Below are 27315 nucleotides of genomic sequence, written 5' to 3' on the forward strand. Positions count from 1 at the left end.
TAATTTTTAAAAGAATAATGTGCAAGTATTGTACAATCCAGGTGTGCAAAGCTCTTAAGACATACCCAGAAAGACTCACAGCTGTAATCGCTGCCAAAGGTGATTCTAACATGTATTGACTTAGGGGGTTAAATACTTAAATATTTAAGATGTTTTATTTTTCGTATTTTGTGTAGATCATCGACAACAAAATGACAATTAAATCCATTTTAAATCACACTTTGTAACAACAGGTGGGGAAAGTCAAGGGATGTGAATACTTTCTGAAGGCACTGCAGGTTTAGGCTCGGTCTGTCTCACACACACACCTCTCCAGCAGTACAGATCAGTCAACTCTCCACTGACAGTTTTATTTTAAATGCAAAAAGCCATTTATTGAATGAAATGTGTTAACATTTTGATTGAAATGTTCTGCTACTTTAGTGTGGTGTTACACATGATGTAATATTTACATGTTACTTTATTAAACATCTTTACAATGCTGAGATCTGACTTTTCTCCTGTAGCTGTTTGTCCTTTCATTTTCTCAGTAAAGATCAGTCCGTGATGGTTCCTGTGTGTTGATCAAAACTACAGAAAACCAGCAGAGGGAGTCACTGAACTATATAACACACCTGGGTCAAATACATGGCAGGCACTGGAATTGCGGCTGATTGCGTACGTAGGGACCATGTCACTATCGTCAAACAACCATATAATCTGCAAAGAAACCAGTGGCATTCCCGGTCTTTATTGAAGTTATGCTACGACCTGGAATGCCACCATTGTCTATCATCTAGAAGAAACTCAACCAACTGACAGCACAGCATTACCTCTCCTCAACAAGCGTTAGCTTCATCCTTCAGAATCGCCTCAGTATTCTGTTCTCTGATTGGCTTAGAGATAGATGTGCTCAGAGTTCCATTGGTTCTGACTGGCAAGTCTCAGTTGTTAGGCCTCCCAGTCGTCCTCGTCTTCAGCGGTTGGCTGATGGGGGGCAGGAAGAGGCGGGATTACATCGGACATCCTAGCGAATGCGCTGCCAGAACCAGCTGGGCCCTCCCCAGAGTCCCCGCCTCCAGGACCCTTACCAGAGATACCTAGGAAACACACACACCACGATCACCGACACAGAAATACTTATACACCACTTTACGACAATAACCCAGGGGAGATGAGCAAAGGAGGGAGGGACAGGCAGGGAGAGGGATGTGCTCACCTTTCCTTCGCATGGCCAACTTATTGAAGAGATCTGACATGAAGTCTCCTCCACTAGCTGCTGCTACCACTGAGAGAGAGGGAGGGAGAACACAGTAAGAAAGCAGTGATGATGGATTCCATTTCTATGTCCTTTTTAGTACAGTGGAGAGAGACCAGATAAGTTACATTACTGTAGCTACATACTACATAAATAGTATAGCTGGTGAACAACTGTAGTAGTTTTCATGACATGCTCAAATTAACCCAAATGTTAAATGTTGGTGGCCCGGCAGCAACTGAACCAGCAATGATGACGGGACTTACTCTCACACATATTCTCGCGCTCACAGCAAATGTCATAGAGATAAAAACAGCATGTAGTTTAATCAGTGCTTAATGAAGATGATGTTTATACATCTTAAGGTCATGCAGCCCTGAGCTGTTCTCTATGACTAGTTAGGTAACCCTGTGGTGTGTCTTTACACACACTAACACTATGTCCCAAATATGCTCTGTAAGTTAAAGAACTGGAGGCAGGTAGCATTGCTCTGTTGGTGCTACATGTTCTCAAAGAGTCACCAGATTCAAGACTGATTTCTCGCTTGTTATTCAAGTGGAGAACCAAGACACTCAACCAACGGCAATCTGTTTATTTCTCTCTCCCTCTATTCTTCTTCCTCCTCTCTCTCCCCACCACCTCTCCCTCTCACACCTTGTTCCTGTTCCTTCTGTTTCTTCTTTTCCATCTTGCGTTCTTTGATGTTGCGTAGTTTGGCCTTGCCGATGCCTCCAGCGTTGCGGATGGACTCTAGTAGACTGGCCCGGCTGTTTGATTCAACTACCTCGCTGGGAGCCCCCGCTACAGGAGCTGGACGTAAACACACAGTTGGAGAGGAGTGTGTGTGTGTGTGTGTGTGTGCTTGCATACAGTGCATTCGGAAAGTATTCAGACCCCTTCCCTTTTTCCACATCTTGTTACGTTACAGACTTATTTTAAAATGTATTAAATTAGTTTTTCCCCCTCATCAATCTACACACAATACCCCATAATGAGAAAGCTAAAACAGGTTTTTAGTAATTTTAGCAAATTGATTAAAAACAGAAATAAGTATTCAGACCCTTTGCTTTGAGACTCGAAATTGAGATCAGGTGCATCCTGTTTCCATTGATCATCCTTGAAATGTTTCTACAACTTGATTGGAGTCCACCTGTGGTAAATTCAATTCATTGGACATGATTTGGAAAGGCACACACCGGTCTATACAAGGTCCCACAGTTAACAGTGCATGTCAGAGCAAAAACCATGCCATGAGGTCAAAGGAATTGTCCGTAGAGGTTCGAGACAGGATTGTGTCGAGGCACAGATCTGGGGAAGGGTAAAAAAAAACATTTCTGCAGCATTGAAGTCCCCAAGAACACACTTGCATCCATAATTCTTAAATGGAAGAAGTTTGGAACCACCAAGAATTTTCCTAGAGCTGGCCGCCCGGCCAAACTGAGCAATCGGGAGAGAAGGGCCTTGGTCAGAGAGGTGACCAAGAACCCAATGGTCACTCTGACAGAGCTCCAGAGTTCCTGTAGAGATGGGAAATCCTTCCAGAAGCACAACCATCTCTGCAGCACTCCACCAAGCAGGCCTTTATGATAGAGTGGCCAGACAGAAGCTACTCCTCAGTAAAAGGCACATGACAGCCCCCTTGGAGTTTGCAAAAAGGCCCCCAAAGGACTCTCAGACAATGAGAAACAAGTTTATCTGGTCTGATGAAACCAATTTGGCCTGAATGCCAAGCTTCATGTCTGGAGGAAACCTGTCACCATCCCTACGGTGAAGCATGGTGGTGGCAGCATCATGCGGTGGGGGTGTTTTTTAGTGGCAGGGACTGGAAGACAATTCAGGATCGAGGGAAAGATGAACGGAGCAAAGTAAAGACAGACCCTTGATGAAAACCTGCTCCAGAGTGCCCAGGACCCCAGATTTGGGCAAAGGTTCACCTTCCAACAGGACAACGATACTAAGTACACAGCCAAGACAACGCAGGAGTGGCTTGGGGACAAGTCTCTGAATGTCCTTGAGTGGCCCAGCCAGAGCCCAGACTTGAACCCGATCGAACATCTCTGGAGAGACCTGAATATAGCTGTGCAGCGACGCTCCCCTTTCAACCTGATAGAGCTTGAAAGGATCTGCAGAGAAGAATGGGAGAAACTCCCCAAATACAGGTGAGCCAAGCTTGTAGTGTCATACCCAAGAAGACTTGAGGCTGTAATCACTGCCAAAGGTGCTTCAACAAAGTACTGAGTAAAGGGTCTGAATACTTATGTAAATTTAATATTTCCATTTAAAAAAAAAAAATTTTTTTTGCAAAAATGTCTAAAAACCTGTTTTTACTTTGTCATTATAGGGTATTGCGTGTAGATTGATGAATGGCATTAATATATATTTTTTATACATGTTCAAATAAGGCTGTAACGTAACAAAATGTGGAAAGTGAAGGGGTCTGAATACTTTCCGAATGCACTGTATGTAGCATGTGTGTGTGGTGTACCTGTGCTCCGAGTGCGGTTGGGTTCAGCAGGGCTGTCTGCAGGTGGAGGTGGGGGAGGAGGTGGAGGAGGGGGGAGACCAGGGGGAGGGGCGGGGGTGTGTGTGGGCTCTGGTGGCGGAGGAGGGGGAGGAGGCGGGACTGCAACTTGGAACTGAGAACCTGTAACACAACAAAACATCAACCAATAGAAACAGTTCCGTTAGTAGACATGACCGATTTCCAGGAAAACGTCTATATAATCCACACAATAGAAACAGCGTGTGTACCAGACATGTCCTCCCCAGTGAAGGTCGGTAGTTCAGGGAAGGTGTGTGTTGGTCCAGAGGGTGCGATGCCTGGCCCCAGGTCTTGGCTGTAGGACAAGTCGTCAGCAATGCCTGGCAAGTCTGGTAGGTAGGAGGGAACATCTATCTCTGGGACCTGACCCAGGTCTGGAACATAGAAGTAGCTCTCTGCTGTCTACAGGGGGACAGATGGAGAGGGAATGAGAGAAGAAGGGAGAGAGAAAGTGTCCTAATTCAAAGGTACACTTTAACCTGTTTGCAAGGCCCTTTGAAATAATCTTTCAGGCCTCCAGTTCTTTAGTGAACACATGTAAGGGAGTGTGTGTGTACCTGTCTCTCCAGCTGTTCTCTCTTGGTTATGGATAGCGGAGCGTCAAATGGTTTCTCTTCCTTCTCTGTCTCCAGGGTGGTGTGTGTCTTAGTCACCGCCCCAGCCAGGGGGTCCAGGAACACATACTTCTTATACCTAAACACATACACAAACAGTTAGAGGAGTGTGTGTTAAGAGTGTGTGTGTGTGTGTTAAGAGTGTGTGTATGTACTAACAGGTTCTCTGTAGTATTAAACAGCAGCAGGGAGCTGACAGAGGAGATGTTTCGAGGCAGACCGCCCAGCCCCTCCTCGGTCTCATCCTCTGAACGCTTCTTACTGCTCACACACACTGGGTAATAACACAACTTCTCCTAGATGGGGATATAGAGACAGGGGGTGTAAAACAAGAGAAGACCGATATTAAATGAGTCTGGTAAGAACCTACTTTTCTTTAAAAAACACAAATGGCCACCAGACATAAACATGCATCAGCATTGCTTTCCACCTCTGTTTTGAACAAAGAAAGAGTTTTTTATTTCTCCTTTATTTAACCAGGTATAATATAAAAAGGAATTTCATGTGTAGAATTTATTTTTACTTAAGTATGACAATTGAGTACTTTTTCCACCACTCTACTTAAGTACATTTATAACAAGATACTTTAAAACTTTTATTTAAGAAGTATTTTACTGGGTGACTTTCACTTTTACTTGAGTCATTTTCTACTAAAGGTATCTTTACTTTTACTCAAGTATGACAATTGAGTACCTTTTCCACCACTACACGCACACAGTAGTTTCCTGAGGGTAGTTTTAGTCAGGGCTTCTCATGTCATGTCCCCAGGTCAGAACAGGTCTGTCCTCAGGCAGGTCAGAGCCTAATCTAGCGGTAGGTGTCTCCCAGCCAGGTTAAAACCCATCACCTCAGTCCCCAGGTTTGTCTATGTAGCTGTTAATACCTGTGGACTCAGCTGTACGGTTGAGTGGAGCAGAATGTTCACTACCGTTCAAAAGCTTGGGGTCACTTGTTTAAAAAAAATGAAAGCACATTTTAAATCTATTAAAATAACATCAAATTGATCAGAAATACAGTGTAGACATTGTTAATGTTGTAAATGACTATTGTAGCTGGAAACGGTGGATTTTGTATGGAATATCTACAGTGGCGTACAGAGGCCCATTATCAGCAACCATCACTCGTGTTCCAATGGCAAATTGTGTAGGCTAATCCAAGTTTATCATTTTAAAAGGCTACTTGATCATTAGAAAACCCTTTTGCAATTATGTTAGCACAGCTGAAAACTGTAGTGCTGATTAAAGAAGCAATAAAACTGGCCTTCTTTAGACTCGTTGAGTATCTGGAGGATCAGCATTTGTGGGTTCGATTACAGGCTCAAATGGCTAGAAACAAAGCACTTTCTTCTGAAACTCATCAGTCTATTCTTGTTCTGAGAAATGAAGGCTATTCCATGCGAGAAATTGCCAAGAAATTGAAGATCTTGTACAACACTGTGTACTACTCCCTTCACAGAACAGCACAAACTGGCTCTAACCAGAATAGAAAGAGGAGTGGGAGACCCCGGTGCACAACTGAGCAAGAGGACAAGTACATTAGAGTGTCTCGTTTGAGAAACAGACGCCTCAAAAGTCCTCAACTGGCAGCTTCATGAAATAGTACCCGCAAAACACCAGTCTCAACGTCAACAGTGAATATGCGACTCCGGGATGCTGGCCTTCTAAGGCAGAGTTCCTCTGTCCAGTGTCTCTGTTCTTTTGCCCATCTTAATCTTTTATTTGTCAGTCTGAGATATGTCTTTTTCATTGCAACTCTGCCTAGATAATGGGGCCTCTGTACACCTATGTAGATATTCCATAAAACATATCCAGCTATAACAGTTATTTACAACACAAACAATGTCTACACTGCATTTCTGATCAATTTAATGTTATTTTAAATGGACAAAAAAATGCTTTTCTTTCAAAAACAAGGACATTTCTAAGTGACCCCAAACTTTTGAACAGTCGTGTATCTTGAGTTAAAGCCAAAAAGGCATGGTCATATTTCATTTATCTAAACAGCTAGGACTATTCTGCTATAAAGCTGTGCATTTAAACTATACATATATCAGCTGTAATGGGCAGCTTTAGCTGCAGAGGAGACAGTGCTTTCTGTGTCCAAAATCCAGCAATCTGTATGCTTATAAGAAATCCCGCTATGCCCTCAGACGAACCATCAAACAAGAAAAGCGTCAATACAGGATTAAGATTGACTCCTACTACACCGGCTCTGACGCTCGTCGGAATTGGCAGGGCATGAAAACTATTATGGACTACAAAGGGAAATCAAGATGCGAGCTGCCCAGTGACGTGAGCCTACCAGACGAGCTAAATGCCTTTTATGCTCACTTCGAGGCAAGCAACATTGAAGCATGCATGAGAGCACCAGCTGTTCTAGATGACTGTTTGATAATGCTCTAGGTAGCCGATGTGAGCAAGACCTTTAAACAGGTCAACATTCACAAAGCCGCGGGGCCAGACAGATTACCAGGACATGTACTAAAAGCATGTGCGGACCAACTGGCAAGTGTCTTCACTGACATTTTCAACCTTTCCCTGACCGAGTCTGTAATACCTATATGTTTCAAGCAGACCACCATAGTCCATGTGCCCAAGGAAGCGAAGGTAACCTGCCTAAATTATTCCTGCCCCGTAACACTCACATCGGTGGCCTCGAAGTGCTTTGAAAGGCTGGTCAAGGCTCACATCAACAGCATCCTCCAGGATACCCAAGACCAGGTATTCCCAAACTGGGTGCAATGCCAAATGTGATTCACATTTTTTTTTTATGCCTGGCAGGTCTGGTAGGTAGGAGGGGACATCTATCTTCACACTTTCAAACAGTCCTGAGTAGCCGAGTTTCACTGCCAAAAATAAAATTAAACCATTTAGTGTTGAGCAAAATAACAACACATTGTCAAATACAGGTAGCCTAGTCAAATAATTAACATCCAATCCCATTAACCGTTTTTCTGTCCTGGGAATTCCACTAACGATCCTTATGTATCTAAACGTAGCTGCTGCTCATGTTGGCATCTGTACTGATGGCACAAAAGCCATGGCAGTGAGACATAGTGGAGTGGTAACGCACATGCAAGCAGTTGCTCCCAATGCCACTTGTGGGTACCCTGCAGCATCCACCGAGAGGCTCTTGCTGCCAAGGGAACGCCTGACAGCTTGAAAGACATTTGACACTACAGTGAAAATGTTTAACTTTGTTAAAGCAAGGCCCCTGAACTCCCATGTATTTTCTGCACTATGCAATGATACGGGCAGCGATCATGTAACGCTTTTACAACATACAGAAGTGCGCTGGTTATCAAGGGGCAAAGTATTGACACTTTTTTCTTAATTGAGAGATGAGCTTAAAGTTCTTTACTGACCATAACTTTCACTCGTCTGACCCCATGCATGATGACAAGTTTCTCACACGACTGGCCATCTGGGTGATGTTTTTTCTCAACTGAATTATCTGAATCCATGATTACAGGGACTCTCCTCGACTATATTCAATGTGCGGGACAGAATTGAGGCTATGATTAAGAAGTTGGAGCTCTTCTCTGACTGCATTAACAAGGACAACACACAGGTCTTTCCATCATTGTATGATTTTTTGTGTGCAAATTATCTCAAGCTTACAGACAATGTCATATGTGATATAACGAAGCACCTGAGTGAGTTGGGTGCGCAATTACGCAGGTCCTTTCCCGAAATGGATGACACAAACAACTGGATTCATTATCCCTTTCAGGCCCTGCCTCCAGTCCACTTACCGATATCTGAATGCGAGCCTCATTGAAATTGCAACAAGCGGTTCAGTGAAAATTGAATTTAATCAGAAGCCACTGCCAGACTTCTGGATTGGGTTGTGCTCAGAGTATCCTGCCTTGGCAAATTGCGCTGTTAAGACACTGTTGTCCTTTGCAACCACGTACCTATGTGAGAGTGGATTCTTGGCCCTCACTAGCATGAAAACGAAATAGAGGCACAGACTGTGTGTGGAAAATGATTAAAGACAGACTCTCTCCAATACCACCCAACATTGCAGAGTTCAAGCATACCCTTCTCATTACTGTGTGATGAGTTATTCACAATTTTCGATGAACAAAAGGTTTTATATGTAAGATGGTTAAAAAAAAGAAGCAAAATTATTGATTATTATTAAATTATTATTTGTGCCCTGGTCCTATAAGTGCTCTTTGTCACTTCCCACGACCCCTTGTTGTGACAAAAACACATTTATCAAACATAAGAATAAGTGAATCATATAGTGTGTGTGGCAGGCTTATAACAATGGCAAAAAAACAACATTTGAGAGCACGCTGACCCTGGTGCTAGAGGGGTATGCAGCTGGAGGCTAAATGTTTGAAGGGGTACTGGACTATAAAAAGTTTGGGAACCACTGCTCTAAACCCACTCTAATTCACATACCGCACCAACAGATCCACAGATGACGCAATCTCAATCGTACTCCACACTGCCCTATCCCGCATGGACAAAAGGAACACATATGTGAGAATGCTGTTCATTGACTACAGCTCAGCGTTCAACACCATAGTGCCCGCAAAGCTCATCACTAAGCTAAGGATCCTGGGATAAAACACCTCCCTCTGCAACTGGATCCTGGCCTTCCTGACGGACCGCCCCCGGGTGGTAAGGGTAGGCAACAACACGTCTGCCACGCTGATTCTCAACATTTGGGCCCCTCAGGGGTGTGTACTTAGTCACCTCCTGTACTCCCTGTTCACCCACGACTGCGTGGCCAAACACAATTCTAACACCATCATTGTGGACTACAGGAAAAGTCGGGCCGAACAAGCCCCCATTAACATCGACGGGGCTGTAGTGGAGCAGGTCGAGAGTTATGCTCCTTGGTGTCCACATCACCAACAAACTATCATGGTCCAAAGACACCAAGGCAGTCGTGAAGAGGGCACGACGACAACTTTTCCCCTCAGGAGACTGAAAAGATTGGCGTGAGTCCCCAGATCCTCAAAAAAGTCCTACAGCTGCACCATCGAGAGCATCCTTAACGGTTGCATCCACCACCTGGTATTGCAACCAACTGCTCGACATCTGACCGTAAGGTGATACAGAGGGTAGTGCATACGGCCCAGTACATTACTGGGGCCAAGATTCCTGCCGTCCAGGACCTATATACTAAGTGGTGTCAAAGGAAAGCCAATAAAATTATCAGAGACTCCAGCCACCCTAGTCATAGACTGTATTCTCTGCTACCGCACGGCAAGCGGTACCGGAGCACCAAGTCTAGACCAAAAGGCTCCTTAACAGCTTCTACCCCCAAGCCATAAGACTGTTGAACAATTAATCACATGGCCATCGGACTATTTACATTGACCCCCCCTCCATTTGTTTTGTACACTGTTGCTACTCGCTGTTTATTACCTAAGCATAGTCACTTCACCCCAACCTACATGTACAAATTACCTCAACTAACCTGTACCCCAACACACTGACTCAGTATCGGTACCCCCTGTATATAGCCTCATTATTGTTATTTGATTGTGTTACATTTTATTATTTTCAACTAGAGTTTATTTGGTCAATAGGGCTTGATTAAGGGCTTGTAAGTAAGCATTTCACAGTAAAGTCTACACTTGCTGTATTCGGGGCGTATGTGACAAACAAAGTTTGATTTAACCTCTTTGTACTGCAATGTTTTGCAGATGATCACATAAAGTATTGTATTTGTGTGTTTGTCTGTGTTACCTGCAGGGCCTTGTCGTCAAGGGGTCGTAGTTTGGCCTGTATGTGGTATCTGGGGCGTGTTTGGGAGGCGGGGTCTGTGGCTCCACTGAAGATGGAGGAGTAATCCTGGAGACGATCTGGAGCTGGATACTTAGCACTGGAGAACACCTACACATTGTCACACATCAAAATCTCGTAGTACTCAAAAGTATTGTAAGTAATCTGTTTTGCAGATATCTGCAACTCTGTGTGTGTGAAGCGTGTTACCTTGGTGGCCTTCTTGCTGCCTTTGATCTTGTCGACGCGGGCCTGGGCCAGCCTAATCCGATCTGTCACACTCTGCAGCTGACAGCGATTCCGCTCTACACTCTCAGACACCCTACACACACACACCAGGGGAAACTCAAAGTGTAAATGCGTGGGTGTGTATGTTCTGCTGATCAAGTTTTTTTTTGTGATCAAATGTTTATTCAGCAAACAAGAATAAATACAGTACCAGTCAAAAGTTTGGACACACCTATCTCATTAAAGGGTTTTTCTTTATTTTTACTATTTTCTACATTGTAGAATAATAGTGAAGACATCAAAACTATGAGATAACACATATGGAATCATGTAGTAACCAAAAAAGTGCTAAACAAATCAAAATATATTTTAGATTGTAGATTCTTCAAAGTAGCCACCCTTTGCCTTGATGACAGCTTTACAAACTCTTGGCATTCTCTCAACCAACTTCACGAGGTTGTCACCTGGAATGAGTAGGTGTGTCCAAACTTTTGACTGCTACTGTACATACAAAATGAAGTGACACCCCCCTCCCCCATCACAATCCCACCCCAGTCGAGGACCTTAGGGGCAAAATTATATAAAAATAGATGGTTCAAATTAACAACAAAAAAACAAAACAAATCAAAGCAACACATCAAAGTGTTTCAGTGGCATTAAGACATTGGTTCAAAGTGTCTTTTTTAGCTCTATGAATGCAAGCAGTAAAATGCTCCATATCAATTACATCCAAGAAAGTGAGGATCCATTGACGGATAGAAAGTGTGTGGAGGCATCCATCGTACTGCAATATTTTTTTGCAGCAGTTTGGCCAGCAAGAAGAATGCGCTTCTGACAAAGAGATAAATGAAGTACAGAGAAATCATATCAAAGTCAAACAAAAGGAGATGCAGGAATATTTTCTGACAACAGAGTGGATAAGTTCGAAGCTACTTCCTCCCAGAATACAGACACCAGAGAGCATTCCCAAACCATGTGTATAAAGGCACCAGGTTCATTAAGAGGGCACAATGTACAGGAAACATTGCTGATGAAGTATGTGTGTGTGTGTGTGTGAGAGAGACTGTCAATCCAATCAAAATCAACTCAAATGTACTTGTCACATGTGCTGAATACAACAACAACCTTACCGTGAAATTCTTACTTTCAAGCCCTTAACCAGTTAAGAAAATATTAAGAAATAAACGAAAGTGAAAAAGGATCACACTAACGAGGCTATCTTCAGGGGGTACCGGAACAGAGTCATTGTGCAGGGGTACAGGTTAGTCAAGGTAATTGAGGTAACATGTACATGTAGGTAGGGGTAAAGTGACTATACATAGATGGCTGATAAACAGCAAGTAACAGCAGTGTGAAAAAAAATGCAAATAGTCCAGGTATAATTGTTTTATTAATTGTTCAGCATTCTTATGGATTGGGGGTAGAATCTGTTATGGAGTCTTTTGGACCTATATTAGACATTCTGGTACCACTTGACATGCAGTAGCAGAGAGAACAGTCTATGACTAGGGTGGCTAGAGTCTTTGACAATTTTTTGGGCCTTCCTTTGACACCGCCTGGTATAGGGGTCCTGGATGGCAGGAAGTTTGCCCCCAGTGATATACTGGGCCATACGCACTACCCTCTGTATCGCCTTACGGTCGAATGCCGAGGAGTTGCCATATCAGGCGGTGATGCAACCGGTCAGGATGCTCTCGATGGTGCAGCTGTAGAAGCTTTTGAGGATCTGGCTACCCATGCCAAATCTTTTCAGTTTCCCAATTGGGAATAGGCGTTGTCATCCCCTCTTCACGACTGTCTTGGTGTGTTTGGACCATTCTAGTTTGTTAGTGATATGGACACCAAGGAACTTGAAGGTCTCGACCCGCTCTACTATAACCCTGTCGATGTGAATGGGGGTGTGTTCTGCCCTTCTTTTCCTGTAGTCCCTGATCAGCTTCTTTGTCTTGCACACGTTGAGGGAAGAGGTTGTTGTCCTGGCACCATACTTGCCAGGTCTCTGACCTCCTCCCGATAGTCTGTCTCATAATTGTCCGTGATCAGGCCTACCACCGTTGTGTCATCAGTAATTTTAGTGATGGTGTTGGAGTTGTGCTTGACCACGCAGTGGTGAGTGAACAAGTACAGGAGGGGACTAAACACGCACCTCTGAGGGGCTCCCGTTTGAGGATCAGATGTGTTATTGCCTACCTTTACCACTTGATGGTGGCCAGTCAGTAAGTCCAGGATCCAGGTGCAGAGGGAGGTGTTCAGTCCCAGGGTTCTTAGCTTAGTGATGAGCGTTGAGGGCACTATGGTGTTGAACGCTGAGCTGTAGTCAATGAACATCATTCTCACGTGTTCCTTTTGTCCAGGTGGGAAAGGGCACTGTTGAGTGCAATGGAGATTGCGTCATCTGTGGATCTGTTGGGGCGGTATGCAAATTGGAGTGGGTCCATTGTTTCTGGGATGATGGTATTGATGTGAGCTATGACCAGCCTTTCAAAGCAATTCATGGCTACAGATGTGAGTGCTACGGGGCAGTAGTCATTTAGGCAGGTTACCTTTGCGTAATTGGTCAGGGAGAAGTTGAAAATGTCAGTGAAGGCACTTGTCGGTTGTCACATAGAAACTTAAAATTAGAAGGAAGGATGTTTTTGATACATTACACATTTGTATGACAAACTATTTTTGAGAAAATCATGAAAGTGGCCATTCTGGCCCTTTTTAGATTGATACATGCCTTCTGTTAGACCCTATCATCTGTGAACTGTACATACTACAGACAACATCTGTCATTATACTCCTTATAGTGAGTTCTAAAATAGAGTATCTTAATTCTGAAAAACACATTTTAACATTAATTTATTCTACATATAAAATGACATTTTTGATGTTCATTTTAAGACATATCGTTTTGAACAATATACTCTTCAAGTACATACTATTTCCAGAGTGGGCTCTCTGCTAATTCTGATGTTCTGATCAATTTCATGGGCACCAATAACACATTGAATGGTAAATGGATTCAAAGTGAACTCCCCCAGCTGGTGATTTACTGAATGTGCAATCCTAAAAGAGGGCTGTGATTGGTTAATGACCTATAATGTACAGTGGTTGCTCAACGAAAAGTTTTGCGATTATGCTGTGGGACTTACGAGGTTATTTGTGGTTTAGTACAGTACCCTGCGTCACTACTTGCATTACCCTAAACGACTTCAGTATTACTTACTAAAACTATTGTTTACACTAACGTTTTTATTCTAAGAGAGACTTAGACTCCAATTAGGGTGTGGAAATGTTAGGACTATTTTGCTCTTACTGTGGTACTGTAGCCTACTCCCGCCCGGTCACATTGTACAGCACCCGAGTGCATCGCAGTGAAAACTGCGTTGCTACAGATGCTGGTTCAATACCCGTGCCTGCCGCAACAGGGAGACCCATGAGGCGACTGTAGGCTTTTGGTTTCTCTCCCTCTAAAAACAGAAATAAATCATTCTAAATAACAAACTTGCTTTATTTACAAATGAGTAACAATGTCTCACCAATGTCTCACAAATTACTAACAACGTCTCAAGCAAACTTCAGGTCACCGAGAAAGTCTGGACATGGCCTGCTCTCCGTTATATAAGGAATTAGGCACTTTAACATGTTTACTACAGTATGTACTGTAGGCTGTTTACTTGTCAGACTTCACAGTAGCCTAAAACAAATGCAGGTGGCTTCTATCTTCAAAATGTTTTAAATACTTTATTATACAAATGTTTAAAGTGCGTGTGGGCATCCTCAAGCAACCGCAAAATGTCAGATAAAGCATACAGTGTAAAGTACTGTATTTCTTCATCAGTATCTTTATGCTTTCATTAATAAAATAATGATAAAAATACTCTTTCAAACACACAAGGTCACGTTGAAAAGAGCCAATTATGGCTCTTAGCAGGATAATAAAATCTTGCCTTGGAGGGTAGGGGGAGAATTGTATCGTAAAATTACTTTCTTAGGTTAGATTGGCTGTATCACAACCGGCCGTGAATGGTTGCAATTTCAATTCAATCCACCAGAAAAGACAGAACAAATAATACAACAAATATTGTGGTCAAACTCAAATATACTAATTGATAAAAACTTAATCAATTGGATCTTTGAACATGTTGGAAGGGGAAAAAAGTAATTATTATTATTAAACCCTGTTTTTCACAAGCGTAGCAGGCTGTGAATTCTGCAAACGTTTCTAGGATGGGTTATTAGCAGGACAATATAAACTCAGCTAAAAAGAAACATCCCCTTTTCAGGACCCTGTCTTTCAAAGATAATTTGTAAAAATCTGTCTTCACAGATCTTCATTGTATAGGGTTTAAACACCGTTTCCCATGCTTGCTCAATGAACCATAAACATTTAATGAACAAGCACCTTTGGAACAGTCATTAAGACACTAACAGCTTACAGACGGTAAGCAATTAAGGTCACAGTTAGGAAAACTTAGGACACTAAAGAGGCCTTTCTACTGACTCTGAAAAACACCAAAAGAAAACTGCCCAGGGTCCCTGCTCATCTGCGTGAACGTGCCTTAGGCACGCTGCAAGGAGGCATGAGGACTGCAGATGTGGCCAGGGCAGTACATCTGAACATCACACCGACAGGGCAGGTACAGGATGGCAACAACAACTGTCCGAGTTACACCAGGAACGCACAATCCCTCCATCAGTGCTCAGACTGTCTGCAATAGGCTGAGAGAGGCTGGACTGAGGGCTTGCAGGCCTGTTGTACGGCAACAACGTTGCCTATGGGCATAAACCCACCATCACTGGACCAGACAGGACTGGCAAAAAGCGCCCTTCACTGACGAGTCGCAGTTTTGTCTCACCAGGGGTGATGGTCGGATTTGCGTTTATTGTCGAAGGAATGAGCGTTACACCGAGGCCTGTACTCTGGAGTGGGATCAATTTGGAGGTGGAGGGTCCGTCATGGTCTGGGGCGATGTGTCATAGCATCATCGGACTGAGCTTGTTGTCATTGCAGGCAATCTCAACACTGTATGTTACAGGGAAAACATCCTCCTCCCTCATGTGGTACCCTTCCTGCAGGCTCATCCTGACATGACCCTCCAGCATGACAAAGCCACCAGCCATACTGCTAGTTCTGTGCGTGATTTCCTGCAAGACAGGAATGTCAGTGTTCTGCCATGGCCAGCGAAGAGCCCGGATCTCAATCCCATTGAGCATGTCTGGAACCTGTTGGATCGAAGGGTGAGGACTTGGGCCATTCCCCCCCAGAAATGTCCAGGAACTTGCAGGTGCCTTGGTGGAAGAGTGGGGTAACATCTCACAGCAAGAACTGGCAAATCTGGTGCAGTCCATGAGGAGGATATGCAATGCGTTACTTAATGCAGCTGGTGGCCACACCGGATACAGACTGTTACTTTTACATTTTGACCCCCCTTTGTTCAGGGACACATTATTCCATTTCTGTTAGTCACGTCTGTGGAACTTGTTCAGTTTATGTCTCAGTTGTTGCATCTTGTTATGTTCATACAAATCTTTACACATATGAAGTTTGCTGAAAATAAACGCAGTTGACAGTGAGAGGACGTTTCTTTTTTTGCTGAGTTTATATAGCCTACCAGCTGTGGTCAACAATTTCAGCATAATTTCAGCGCTGCTCTGAAACTAGCATGGAGAAACTAAAATGTTCAATTATATTCCATGATATTCTTAAGATATATGTGTTGACTGAATATAAGCAAGGCATGTCTGCTAAATAATCAATTTGAAGGCACAGTCATATAGCCTCGACACCTACATAAAGCTGAGTGACTCACTCATTCATGGCTTTGGATCAAAATAAATAAGTACCAACATTCTTAGTCTTTAATAAAGAAATGTTTTGGTTATCCTGACCTGGACATCATGTACTGTATTATAATAGCCCATTACAGGTTATGAGCAGGACAATGTACGCTTACCAACACCTCTCTGTAATTTGATACTTTGTGCAAGGCAATTGATCACCATTAAAAACTTTGTGGATTATTATTATTACTATTAATTAACTTAGAATTTAGAAAAGCCCCTCAGATATTCTCACAGATCAGATTTGTCGTAATGAAAAATGCCCCTTAGATATGAATTTAGAATCCTCTAAATGTAATTATTGGCAGAGAGTCACGTCATTGAAAAAAATATTTTTCAATATACTGTAGGCCTACCGTAGGCGACATGACTCTCACTAGTGTTGAGTAATGTGCAGTTAAAAGTGGTGTAGATCTTATTTATTTAAAAATTATATTGAAGTTAGAATGCTATGCTCTTACTACTGTAGCCTACTCCCGACCGTCACGTTGGACAGCGCCATATTTTCCGTTCAATCCTGAGGGTTTTGTTTTACTTGGAAATAGAAACACCATAATATTAATCAAATTAATTAAGCAAAATTTCTTAAAATCAATCCCATATATGACGTTCTTACAAAAAAGCATTAAAAATTCTCTAGTACAGCCACTATTGAAGGCTATCAAATGCTTCTCAAAGATGCCATCTGGAGGTCAAACTATCACTAACTAGCATTAATGGTAACACTGGCTGACAATTAAATAACGTGCCATTGAACTCTGTGGCATGCCGCAAGATGTGCTGCAGTATGACGCAACTTTTAAAGGAGGAACCACTGTTCATTTCTATGTATAAGATGGGTCATATCATTATAAGTACCAGAGAGCCCACTATGGAAATTTGATGTGTTTGAAGAGTATATTGTTCCAAGCAATATGTCTAAAAATAAGCTAAATCAAAAAGGGTTGAGATATTACTATTAATATTTTTTTAAGTTGAATAACTCAATGTAAGAAAATATATTTCAGAATCTAGACACAGTTCATATTTGAAAGCGCATTGTATAATGACACCAACATATTGTCTTTATCGTGTACAGTTCACAGCCGAAAACGGCCACTTTCATCATGATTTTCTCAAAAATGATTTGTGATACAAATGTAAAAATCATGTTGAACATCCTTCCTGCCAATGAAGTCTCTGTGTAAGAATTCCCAGAACAATCTGAGACACCAAAATATTTTCCACTCCCGCTGGCATGGAATAAATCAGGAGGATCTTTGCTAAAAAACAACACATATAGCACATGCTTTTATTGGACGACTTATACTCCTCGATCTCAGTGTGTGTGTACCTGGTAAAGATGTCAGTAGAGATGGTCTCTAGGTAGAGCAGGGCATCTGCTATCTGGTGAACAGCCTCTTCCCTCCTCAGGTCTGACTGGATCAGAGGCACAGAGTACACCTGACCCTCGAGACACTGCTTCACACTCATCCTACAAACACACACACAAAACAATGAGTGAGTGATGAATGAATGAGAGGGAGAGAAAATCCTCTACATTATCATTGACAGCAGACTCCTACATTTCCTCAAATGTCAAATTGGCTTCTTACCAAATTACTGTATGACAGACCAGGTATTCACCTTGCACACCCTTATTGACAAACAAACAAAACAAAAGCCTTTTTCATGCTTTGTTGATTTCAAAACAGCTTGACTCAATTTAGCATGAGGGTCTGCATTATAAATTTATGGAAAGCGGTGTTGGGGGGGGACATCCAACATTATCAAATCCATGAACACAACAAATGTGAGGTTAAAATTGGCAAAAAACACAAACATTTCTTTCCTCAGGGCCGGGGGGTGAGACAGGGATGCAGCTTGAGCCCCACCCTCTTCAACATATATAGTGAACAAAAATATAAAACGCAACAGACAACAATTTCAAAGACTTTACGGAGTTACAGTTCTTATAAGAAAATCTGTCAATTTAAATAAATGAATTAGGTCCTAATCTATAGATTTAAAATGACTGGGAATACAGCCTTACATATGTTGGTCACAGATACCTTAGAAAAAGTTTGAGGCGTGGATCAGAAAACCAGTCAGTAGGGCCTCCCGGGTGGCGCAGTGGTCTAGGGCACTGCATTGCAGTGCTAGCTGCAACTCCCGTACGGGCTCGGGAGAGATACCACGAAATTGGGGAGGACGCATGCTTTCGACCTTCATCTCTCCCGAGCCCGTACAGGAGTTGTAGCGATGAGACAAGATAGTAACTACCAACAATTGGATACCATGACATTGTGGAGAAAAGGGGGTAAAATTCAACAACAAAAAGTCAGTATCTGGTGTGGCAATAATTTGCCTCATGCAGCGCAAAACAGCTCCTTTGCATAGAGTTGATCAGGCTGTTGATTGTGGCCTGTGGAATGTTGTCCCACTCCTCTTCAATTGCTGTGCGAAGATGCTGGAACAGGTGGCTTAAATTAACATTCAATTCTATGGCAACAACTTAAATTAACATTCAATTCTCTGACAACAGCTCTGGTGGACATTCATGCATGCAACTTGCACGCTCCCTCAAAACTTGAGGTGGCATTATGTTGTCTGAAAAAACTGCAGATTTTAGAGTGGCCTTTTATTGTGTAATGATCATGCTGTTTAAATCAGCTTCTTGATATGCCACACATCAGGTGGATGGATTATCTTCCCAAAGGAAAAATTCTCCCTAACAGGGATGTAAAATTTGTGGACAACATTTTAGAGAAATAAGCTTTTTGTGCATATGGAACATTTCTGGGATCTTTTATTTCAGCTCATGAAACATGGGAACAACACTTTACATTGCGTTTATATTTTTGTTCAGCGTATATCAACGAATTGGCGAGGGCACTAGAACAGTCTGCAGCACCTGACCTCACCCTACTAGACTCCGTAGTCAAATGTTTACTATTTGCAGATGATCTGGTGCTTCTGTCCCCAAACTGGAAGGGCCTATCGCAGCACCTAGTTCTTCTGAATAGAGTCTCTCAGACTTGGGCTCTGACAGTCAATAACGGTGTTCCAAAAAAGGTCCAGTTGCCAGGACAAGCATCACATTTAACTTCCACAAAGATGATGTGAACAATCTGAGAGACAAGGCAAGAAGGGCCTTCAACACCATCAAAAGAAAGATCAAATTTGACACACCCGTGTGGCTCAGTTGGTAGAGCCTGGTACTTGTAACGCCAGAGTTGTGGGTTCAATTCCCATGTGGGACCAGTAACAAAAATATATGCACTCACTACTGTAAATCAATCTAAATAAGAGTGTCTGCTAAATGACAAAAATGTAAAACATACATTAGGATCTGAGTGGAATCAGTTATATAACACATTGCCCAATATGGTTGTGAGGTCTGGGGTCCACTAACCAACCAAGAATTCATAAAAATGGGACAAACACTAAATTGAGACTGCATGCAGAATTCTGCAAAAACATCCTCTGTGTAAAACACCAAATAATGAATGCGGAGCAGAATTATGATGATTCCCGCTAATCATCAAAATCCAGAAAAAAGCATTCAATTCTACAACTACCTAAAAAGTAGCGATTCTCAAACCTCCTATAACAAAGCCCTCACCTACAGAGAGATGAACCTGGAATAGAGTCCCCTCATCGTGCAGGTACGGGAACTCTGTTCAAACTCAACAGAGCTCCAGGACAACAATGCAAATCAAGAGAAAACAAAGAGATAATTACTTAACACATTGGAAAGAATCAACTACAAAACAGAGCAAACTACAATGTTATTTTGCCCTAAACAGAGAGTACACAGTAGCAGAATGACTGACCATCGGCAGACCTGGCTCTCAATGGAAGACAGTCTTTGCCCACTGCCCAAAAAAATGAGGTGGGAACCGAGCTGCACCTTCTGCCAATTGCGTGACCATAGTAGAGATGCATAATTTCCTCAGATTACACAGACCCACAAAGAATTTTAAAACAAATCCAATCTTGATAAACTCCCATATCTATTAGGTGAAGTGACACCACAGTAGCAAGATATGATCTGTTGTCACAAGAAAAGGGCAACTAGTTGAGAACAAACAACATTGTAAATATAATGTATATTTATCTGTGATCTTTGTTTTCCCATTCATACTTCAACTAATTGTGGACTGTTACAACAGTTGAAATGTCTATATTCTTTAAAAACTTTTGTGAGTGTAATGTGTACTTTTAATTTCTGATTGTTTATTTCCCTTTTGTTAATTGCCTATTCCATTTGCTTTGGCAATGTAAACACATGTTCCCCATGCCAATAAAGTTTTTTGCATTAAATTGAATAGAGAGAGATCATCCTGATCCAAGATGGTGTAGCAGTCAGACGTCTTGTCCTCGTCTTGTAATCTCCCCAATGTCAATATGCCTTGTCCATTGCTCTTTTGGTTAGTAATTATTGCCTTATTTCACTACAGAGCCCCTAGCCCTCCTTAGATAACCATTTAGTTCCACCTCCCACACATGCGGTGACCTCACCTGGTTTAAATGACGTTTCTAGAGACGATAGCTCTCTCATCGTCACTCAATGCATAGGTTTACCTCAACTGTGTTCACATCCTACCATACCTTCGTCTGTACATTATGCATCGGATCTACTCTACCGTGCCCAGAAAGCTGCTCCCTTCACTCTCGGTTCCGAACGTACTAGACGACCAGGTCTTATAGCCTTTAGCAGTAACCGATTCCTACTCTGTTCCTCTGGAAATGTAGAGGTTAATCCAGTCACTGCAGTGCCTAGCTCAACTCCCACTCCCCAGGTGCTCTCATTTGTTGACTTCTGTAACCATAAAAGCCATGGTTTCATGCATGTTAACATTAGAAGCCTCCTCCCTAAGTTTGTTTTATTCACTGGCTTAGCACACTCTGCCAACCCGGATATCCTAGTTGTGTCTGAATCCTGGTTTAGGAAGACCACCAAAAACCCTGAAATTTCCACCCCTAACTATAACATTTTCCAAGAAGATAGAACTGCCAAAGGGGGCGGAGTTGCAATCTACTGCAGAGATAGCCTGCAGAGTTCCGTCTTACTATCCAGGTCTGTGCCCAAACAATTTGAGCTTCTACTTCTAAAAATCCACCTTTCCAGAAACAAGTTTCTCAACGTTGCCGCTTGCTATAGACCACCTTCTGCCTGTGGCGTACTGCATTAGCATTGAATAGCCCCTGCGATATGTAACTTTTCAGGGAAGTTAGGAACCAATATACACAGGCAGTTTGAAAAAGCTAGCCTTAGCTTTCATAACAGAAATTTGCATCCTGTAGCACAAACTCAAAAAAGCACTGGGACACTGTAAAGTCCATGGAGAATAAGAGCACCTCCTCCCAGTTGCCCAAGACCTTTCTAAGGTCTTCGAAAGCCAAGTTAACAAACAGATCACCAACCATTTCGAATCCCACCGTACCTTCTCTGCTGTGCAATCTGGTTTCAGAGCTGGTCATGGGTGCACCTCAGCCACGCTCAAGGTCCTAAACGATATCATAACCGCCATTACATTTACATTTAAGTCATTTAGCAGACGCTCTTATAAGAGACATTACTGTGCAGCTGTATTCATCGACCTGGCCAAGGCTTTCGACTCTGTCAATCACCACATTCTTATTGGCAGACTCAACAGCCTTGGTTTCTCAAATGACAGCCTCACCCGATTCACTAACTACACCAACTACTCCAGCATCACTACTCTAGACGGTTCTGACTTAGAATATGCGGACAACTACAAATACCTAAGGAGAGGTCGACCGATTATGATTTTTCAACGCCGATACCGATTACTGGAGGATCAAAAAGGCTGATACCGATTAATTGGACTATTAATTTTAATTAATTAATTTTTTTACATTTATTTGTAATAATGACAATTACAACAATACTGAATGAACACTTATTTTTACTTAATATAATACATCAATAAAATCAATTTAGCCTCAAGTAAATAATGAAACATGTTCAATTTGGTTTAAATAATGCAAAAACAAAGTGTTGGAGAAGAACGTAAAAGTGCAATATGTGCTATGTAAGAAAGCTAACGTTTCAGTTTCTTGCTCAGAACATGAGAACATATGAAAGCTGGTGGTTCCTTTTAACATGAGTCTTCAATATTCCCTGGTAAGAAGTTTTAGGTTGTAGTTACTATAGGAATTATAGGACTATTCCCCTCTATACCATGGCAAAACGCACGAAAGTGCTGTTTGAATGAATGTTTCCACGCCTGCTTCTGCCTACCACTGCTCAGTCAGATACTTAGATACTTGTATGCTTGTATGCTCAGTCAGATTATATGCAACGCAGGACATGCTAGATAATATCTAGTAATATCATCAACCATGTGTAGTTAACTAGTGATTATGATTGTTTTTTATAAGATAAGTTTAATGCTAGCTAGCAACGTACCTTGTCTTACTGCATTCGCGTAACAGACAGTCTCCTTGTGGAGTGCAAGGAGAGAGAGGCAAGTCGTTATTGCGTTGGACTAGTTAACTGTAAAGTTGCAAGATTGGATCCCCCGAGTTGACAAGGTGAAAATCTGTTGTTCTGCCCGAACAAAATCAGTTAACCCACCGTTCCTAGGCCGTCATTGAAAATAAGAATGTGTTCTTAACTGTCTTGATTAGTTAAATAAAGATATAAAATAATAATAAAATACATTTTTAAAAATCTGCAAATCGGCGCCCAAAAATACAGATTTCCGATAGTTATGAAAACTTGAAATTGGCCCCAATTAATCGGCCATTCCGATTAATCGGTCAACCTCTAATACCTAGGTGCCTGGTTAGACTGTAAACTCTCCTTCCAGACTCGCATTAAGCATCTCCAATCCAAAGTCAAATCTAGAATCGGCTTCCTATTTCACAACAAAGCATCCTTGACTCATGCTGCCAAACATACCCTCGGAAAACTGACTATCCTACCGATCCTCGACTTCGGCGATGTCATTTTCAAAATAGCCTCCAATACTCTACTCAACAAATTGGATGCAGTCTATCACAGTGCCATCCGTTTTGTCACCAAAGCTCCATATACTACCCACCACTGCGACCTGTATGCTCTCGTTGGCTGGCCCTCGCATCATATTCGTTGCCAAACCCACTGGCTCCAGGTCATCTACAAGTCTTTGCTAGGTAAAGCCCCGCCTTATCTCAGCTCACTGGTCACCATAGCAGCACCCACCCGTAGCACACGCTCCAGCAGGTATTTCTCACTGGTCACCCCCAAAGCCAATTCCTCCTTCGGCCGCCTTTCCTTCCAGTTCTCTGCTGCCAATGACTGGAACGAACTGCATGAATCACTGAAGCTGGAGACTCATATTTCCCTCACTAGTTTTAAGCACCAGCTGTCAGAGCAGCTTACAGACCACTGCACCTGTACATAGCTCATCTGTAAATAGCCCATCCAACTACCTCATTCCCATACTGTTATTTATTTTGCTCCTTTACACCCCAGTATCTCTACTTGCACACATCGATCACTCCAGTGTTTAATTGCTATATTTGTAATTATTTCTCCACCATGGCCTATTTATTGCCTTACCTCCCTTATCCTACCTCATTTGCACACATTGTATATAGACTTTTTCTATTGAATTATTGACTGTATGGTTGTTTACTCCATGTGTAACTCTGTGTTGTTGTTCGTGTCGCACTGCTTTGCTTTATCTTGGCCAGGTCGAAGTTGTAAATGAGAACTTGTTCTCAACTAACCTACCTTGTTAAATACAGGTTAAAAAAGAGAGAGTATATAGCCATAATATAACATTTGAAATGTGTCTATTCTTTTGAAACTTGTGAGTGTAATGTTTACTGTTTATTTATGATTGGTTATTTCACTTTTGTTTATTATCCATTTCACTTGCTTTGGCAACGTAAATATATGACTCCCATACCAATAAAGCTCTTTGAATTAAATTTTGAGAGACAGATGGCGCAGGGACAAAGGGATATTGCTAATGGAACTCTCTCTCTCTCTGATAGCAGAATGCAGAAACGAACCGCTTTACCCGTTCTGTCTTTTCACCATCTGTCAGCAAAGATGGGTAGCTCACATCATAGCTGCTTCTGAGCTTTCTTCTTTGTGGAGTTTAACGACGATAGACAATCCAATATGTTGCATTACCGCCCCCAGATTAATTATAGTATTAATCCTTTACACTTTGTGATACAAAATGGGAAAAGGGAGAAAATTTTAGAAAAAAATACTAATATAATGTTTTATTACCATACCAACTAACCCTACACTCATTAATACCCACCACCTTATTCCACTACCTAAACCCTATCTGATCCTATCCCAGGTCAACGACAGAGGACGAGACACTACCACTCAACACACCCTGTAACTCTTCTGAAGTCAAATCTTGTACCCCCAAGTACTTCTCTGCAGCTGCCACCACAACATCTATTTTCTGTTGATAATCATTGCTATGAATGCTAAGAAGCCAACCTTACTGAAACATATATCACTCATTGGGCTATCCCTCTATTCTGGACCAGATGTACTATTCACAGGGATCCTATCAGAATTCCTCACCCTTGATCCACTCTCCTCTACCTTCTTCACTGCCTCAAAATAGGACATCTTCTGCACTACTCTGACCCTGGCCACCTCAACCTGCCTCTTTCACACAGGACACCATTGATCCCCTGCAACATGGGCACCCCTTACACAACTTTCCCCGCCGAAACTACACATTCTTCTCTCCCATGTCCTCCTGCACACTTCCCACATCTTGGAATCTCCCTCCTACACACTTCCGCAACATGCCCATTAACGCAACACCTGTAACACTGCAGTGTATTCGGCATAAAAGCTTTAACGGTATAACTCATATATCCTAACATTACTGGTCAGGTAAAGACTCCGAATCAAATCTCAAAAGAGCAGACTGTCACCTCTGTTTCATCAAGCTCCCCATCGCACAAACACCAGGAATCTTCAACTTAAATGCTTCCACCTTTACACACAGCCGCGGGAAATAGTTTGGGGGTGGGGGTGCTGCGATTATTTTGCTGACGGGGAGGAGGGGGGATGCAGAAAAGATGTATAGCCTGCGCTGAAGACATCTATATCAGTCCGCTAATACAGAACAAAGGGACTGGTTCCAACCTCGTAAAAAATCTCACTCCCACTGGACCAAATGTATCTTTACCATAACCATGTCCATCAATACAGGGCTCGGGCTTCGAGCTCCTCACAACACCTTCTACCCCTTCCATTTCACCTCCAAAACTCAAACTGGCGTCCGACTCACTCTGAACTTGACACCAATCAACCCTCGACATACAGAGGGTTATTGTTATTGATACCTTCAACAGATTCAAACCTATCCTCTGCATCCCTCAGTCTTTTCAAAATCCTCTCTCTTTGCCTCCAATCCTCCTTCCTTAATCAATTACCCGACTCCTGAAAATATATAACTTTTCCAAGCCGAAATATCCGTTCAGCCTCCTCGAGAGTCATACCAAACCTGCGTTACAACTCAACCAGTTAGCAAGTCTGACATTTCCCAGGTTCCTAGTTCCGACCTGTCCATGAACGCGGCATCTGTATCGGTCTCGGCTGACTGTCATGTGACGGTGTTTACCACTTCCCACCCTCAGATCCAGGAAGGCATGTTCTGTCAGCTGTCCTTCACAGATAATCAATAACTATATATACACACAGATAACTAACTCGGGAGTGAAGCAACAGCCTTGACAGCTCATCTTTATGTTAATGTCTCATATTATATGACAACGTTAGCATTCTTAGCAAGCTAGCTAGGTCACGTTAGCATTGTCCAGTTAACTAATTAGTAATGTGCAGCGAGACCATGTAAATCCTGCCTACATGAATTTCACCACTACGAAAATACTTAACACCAGAGAGCTTCTCATATCATGCCCGCTCTCGGCAGAGACGCTACCCGGCTACATCCCCAGGGCCGTGGACCCATATCTCGGCACTGACACTCACAAATTATTAAAATAATCACTAAACTTTATTATGATCGATAATATAATTAAGTTAATGTATGTTTCATTGGTCTTACCTGACCGCTGACAGCATATAGTGTGTACACGGCCACTGAGAGTTCTTTCTTCGATGAGGCTTAATGTCGGTTGGCATCCAATATGTTACATTACCGCCACCTACTAGACTGGAGTACAACTCGCGTATACTTTGCCTGAAAAAAAAAAATATATAAACAAATAACCTACTATCTAATATTACACTCGAAAAATTCAAAATAAAAATAACACCATCATACTCCACTATTTTAAAAATATTTAGCCCTGCCTCATGCCAACAACCTGAAAGGATGGGACACCACCACTAAACACACCCTGTAACTCTTCTGATGTCAAGTCTCGCACACCCAAATATCACTCTGCATCTGCCACCACCACATCCATTTTCTGCAACTTACGTTCCATCCTTGCAGGCCAGTTGATAACCATTGCTATAAATACTAAAAATCCAATCTTACTGAAACATATATCACTTGTTGCCCTATCTGACAGTTGCTTGTTTATTATTCTCCGCTAAAACACAACGACCCTCTGTGTCTCAGCATGAAACTACAGCCACAATAACGATAAGCCATAATAGTGGAATACATGTCACCCGTTGAAACTTATTCATTAGGATACAAAGAGGATTTAATGCCGTATTTAGACTAGATAATGTTAAACTAGGTTGGAATGTTCTGTAGGTTAGGCTTTACAGTCCAATATTAATATTCAATACCCACAATAGACTGAGTGGTGAGGTGATTCCCACAGTCAAGTTCTGCAATAAGAGCTATGACACTAATATTTGTGGGTGTCACTGAGTCGGCTGATACCACATGGGTAAGGCTGTACACCGCTTATACACTGTGGACAAAACATTAAGAACACCTGCTCTTTCCATGACATAGACAATTCAGGTGAAAGCTATGAAATCTTATAAACTCAGCAAAAAAATAAACATCCTCTCACTGTCAACTGCGTGTATCTTCAGTAAACTTAACATGTGTAAATATTTGTATGAACATAACAAGATTCAACAACTGAGACATAAACTGAACAAGTTCCACAGACATGTGACTAACAGAAACGGAATAATGTGTCCCT

The 27315-nt window shown here is 42.2% G+C and overlaps 1 protein-coding gene across 1 annotated transcript; it reads right to left on the reverse strand.

Moving 5' to 3' along the window:
* Positions 1-26313, reverse strand: LOC135524330 (WASH complex subunit 1-like). The gene is made up of 11 exons (XM_064951787.1): positions 26250-26313; positions 17531-17671; positions 10351-10462; positions 10105-10251; positions 4553-4689; positions 4337-4472; positions 3989-4181; positions 3723-3881; positions 1892-2047; positions 1199-1267; positions 1-1079 (listed from the first exon to the last, which is right to left on the reverse strand). Exons 1-11 carry the CDS (start codon positions 26264-26266, stop codon positions 931-933), a joined length of 1416 nt encoding a protein of 471 aa, XP_064807859.1. The 5' UTR covers positions 26267-26313; the 3' UTR covers positions 1-930.
* Positions 26314-27315: the final 1002 nt, after the last annotated feature.

Source organism: Oncorhynchus masou, chromosome 31 (assembly GCF_036934945.1).
Source record: "Oncorhynchus masou masou isolate Uvic2021 chromosome 31, UVic_Omas_1.1, whole genome shotgun sequence".
Classification (NCBI taxonomy): domain Eukaryota; kingdom Metazoa; phylum Chordata; class Actinopteri; order Salmoniformes; family Salmonidae; genus Oncorhynchus; species Oncorhynchus masou.

What these genes read in the sequence shown, in the direction of transcription:
- LOC135524330 (XM_064951787.1), bottom strand. An exon ending in TTGACGACAAGGCCCTGCAG is followed by an intron (nt 4,690 to 10,104) that starts GTAACACAGACA and finishes ATCCCCATCTAG; the next exon opens with GAGAAGTTGTGTTATTACCC. An exon ending in GTTGGCCATGCGAAGGAAAG is followed by an intron (nt 1,080 to 1,198) that starts GTGAGCACATCC and finishes TGTGTTTCCTAG; the next exon opens with GTATCTCTGGTAAGGGTCCT.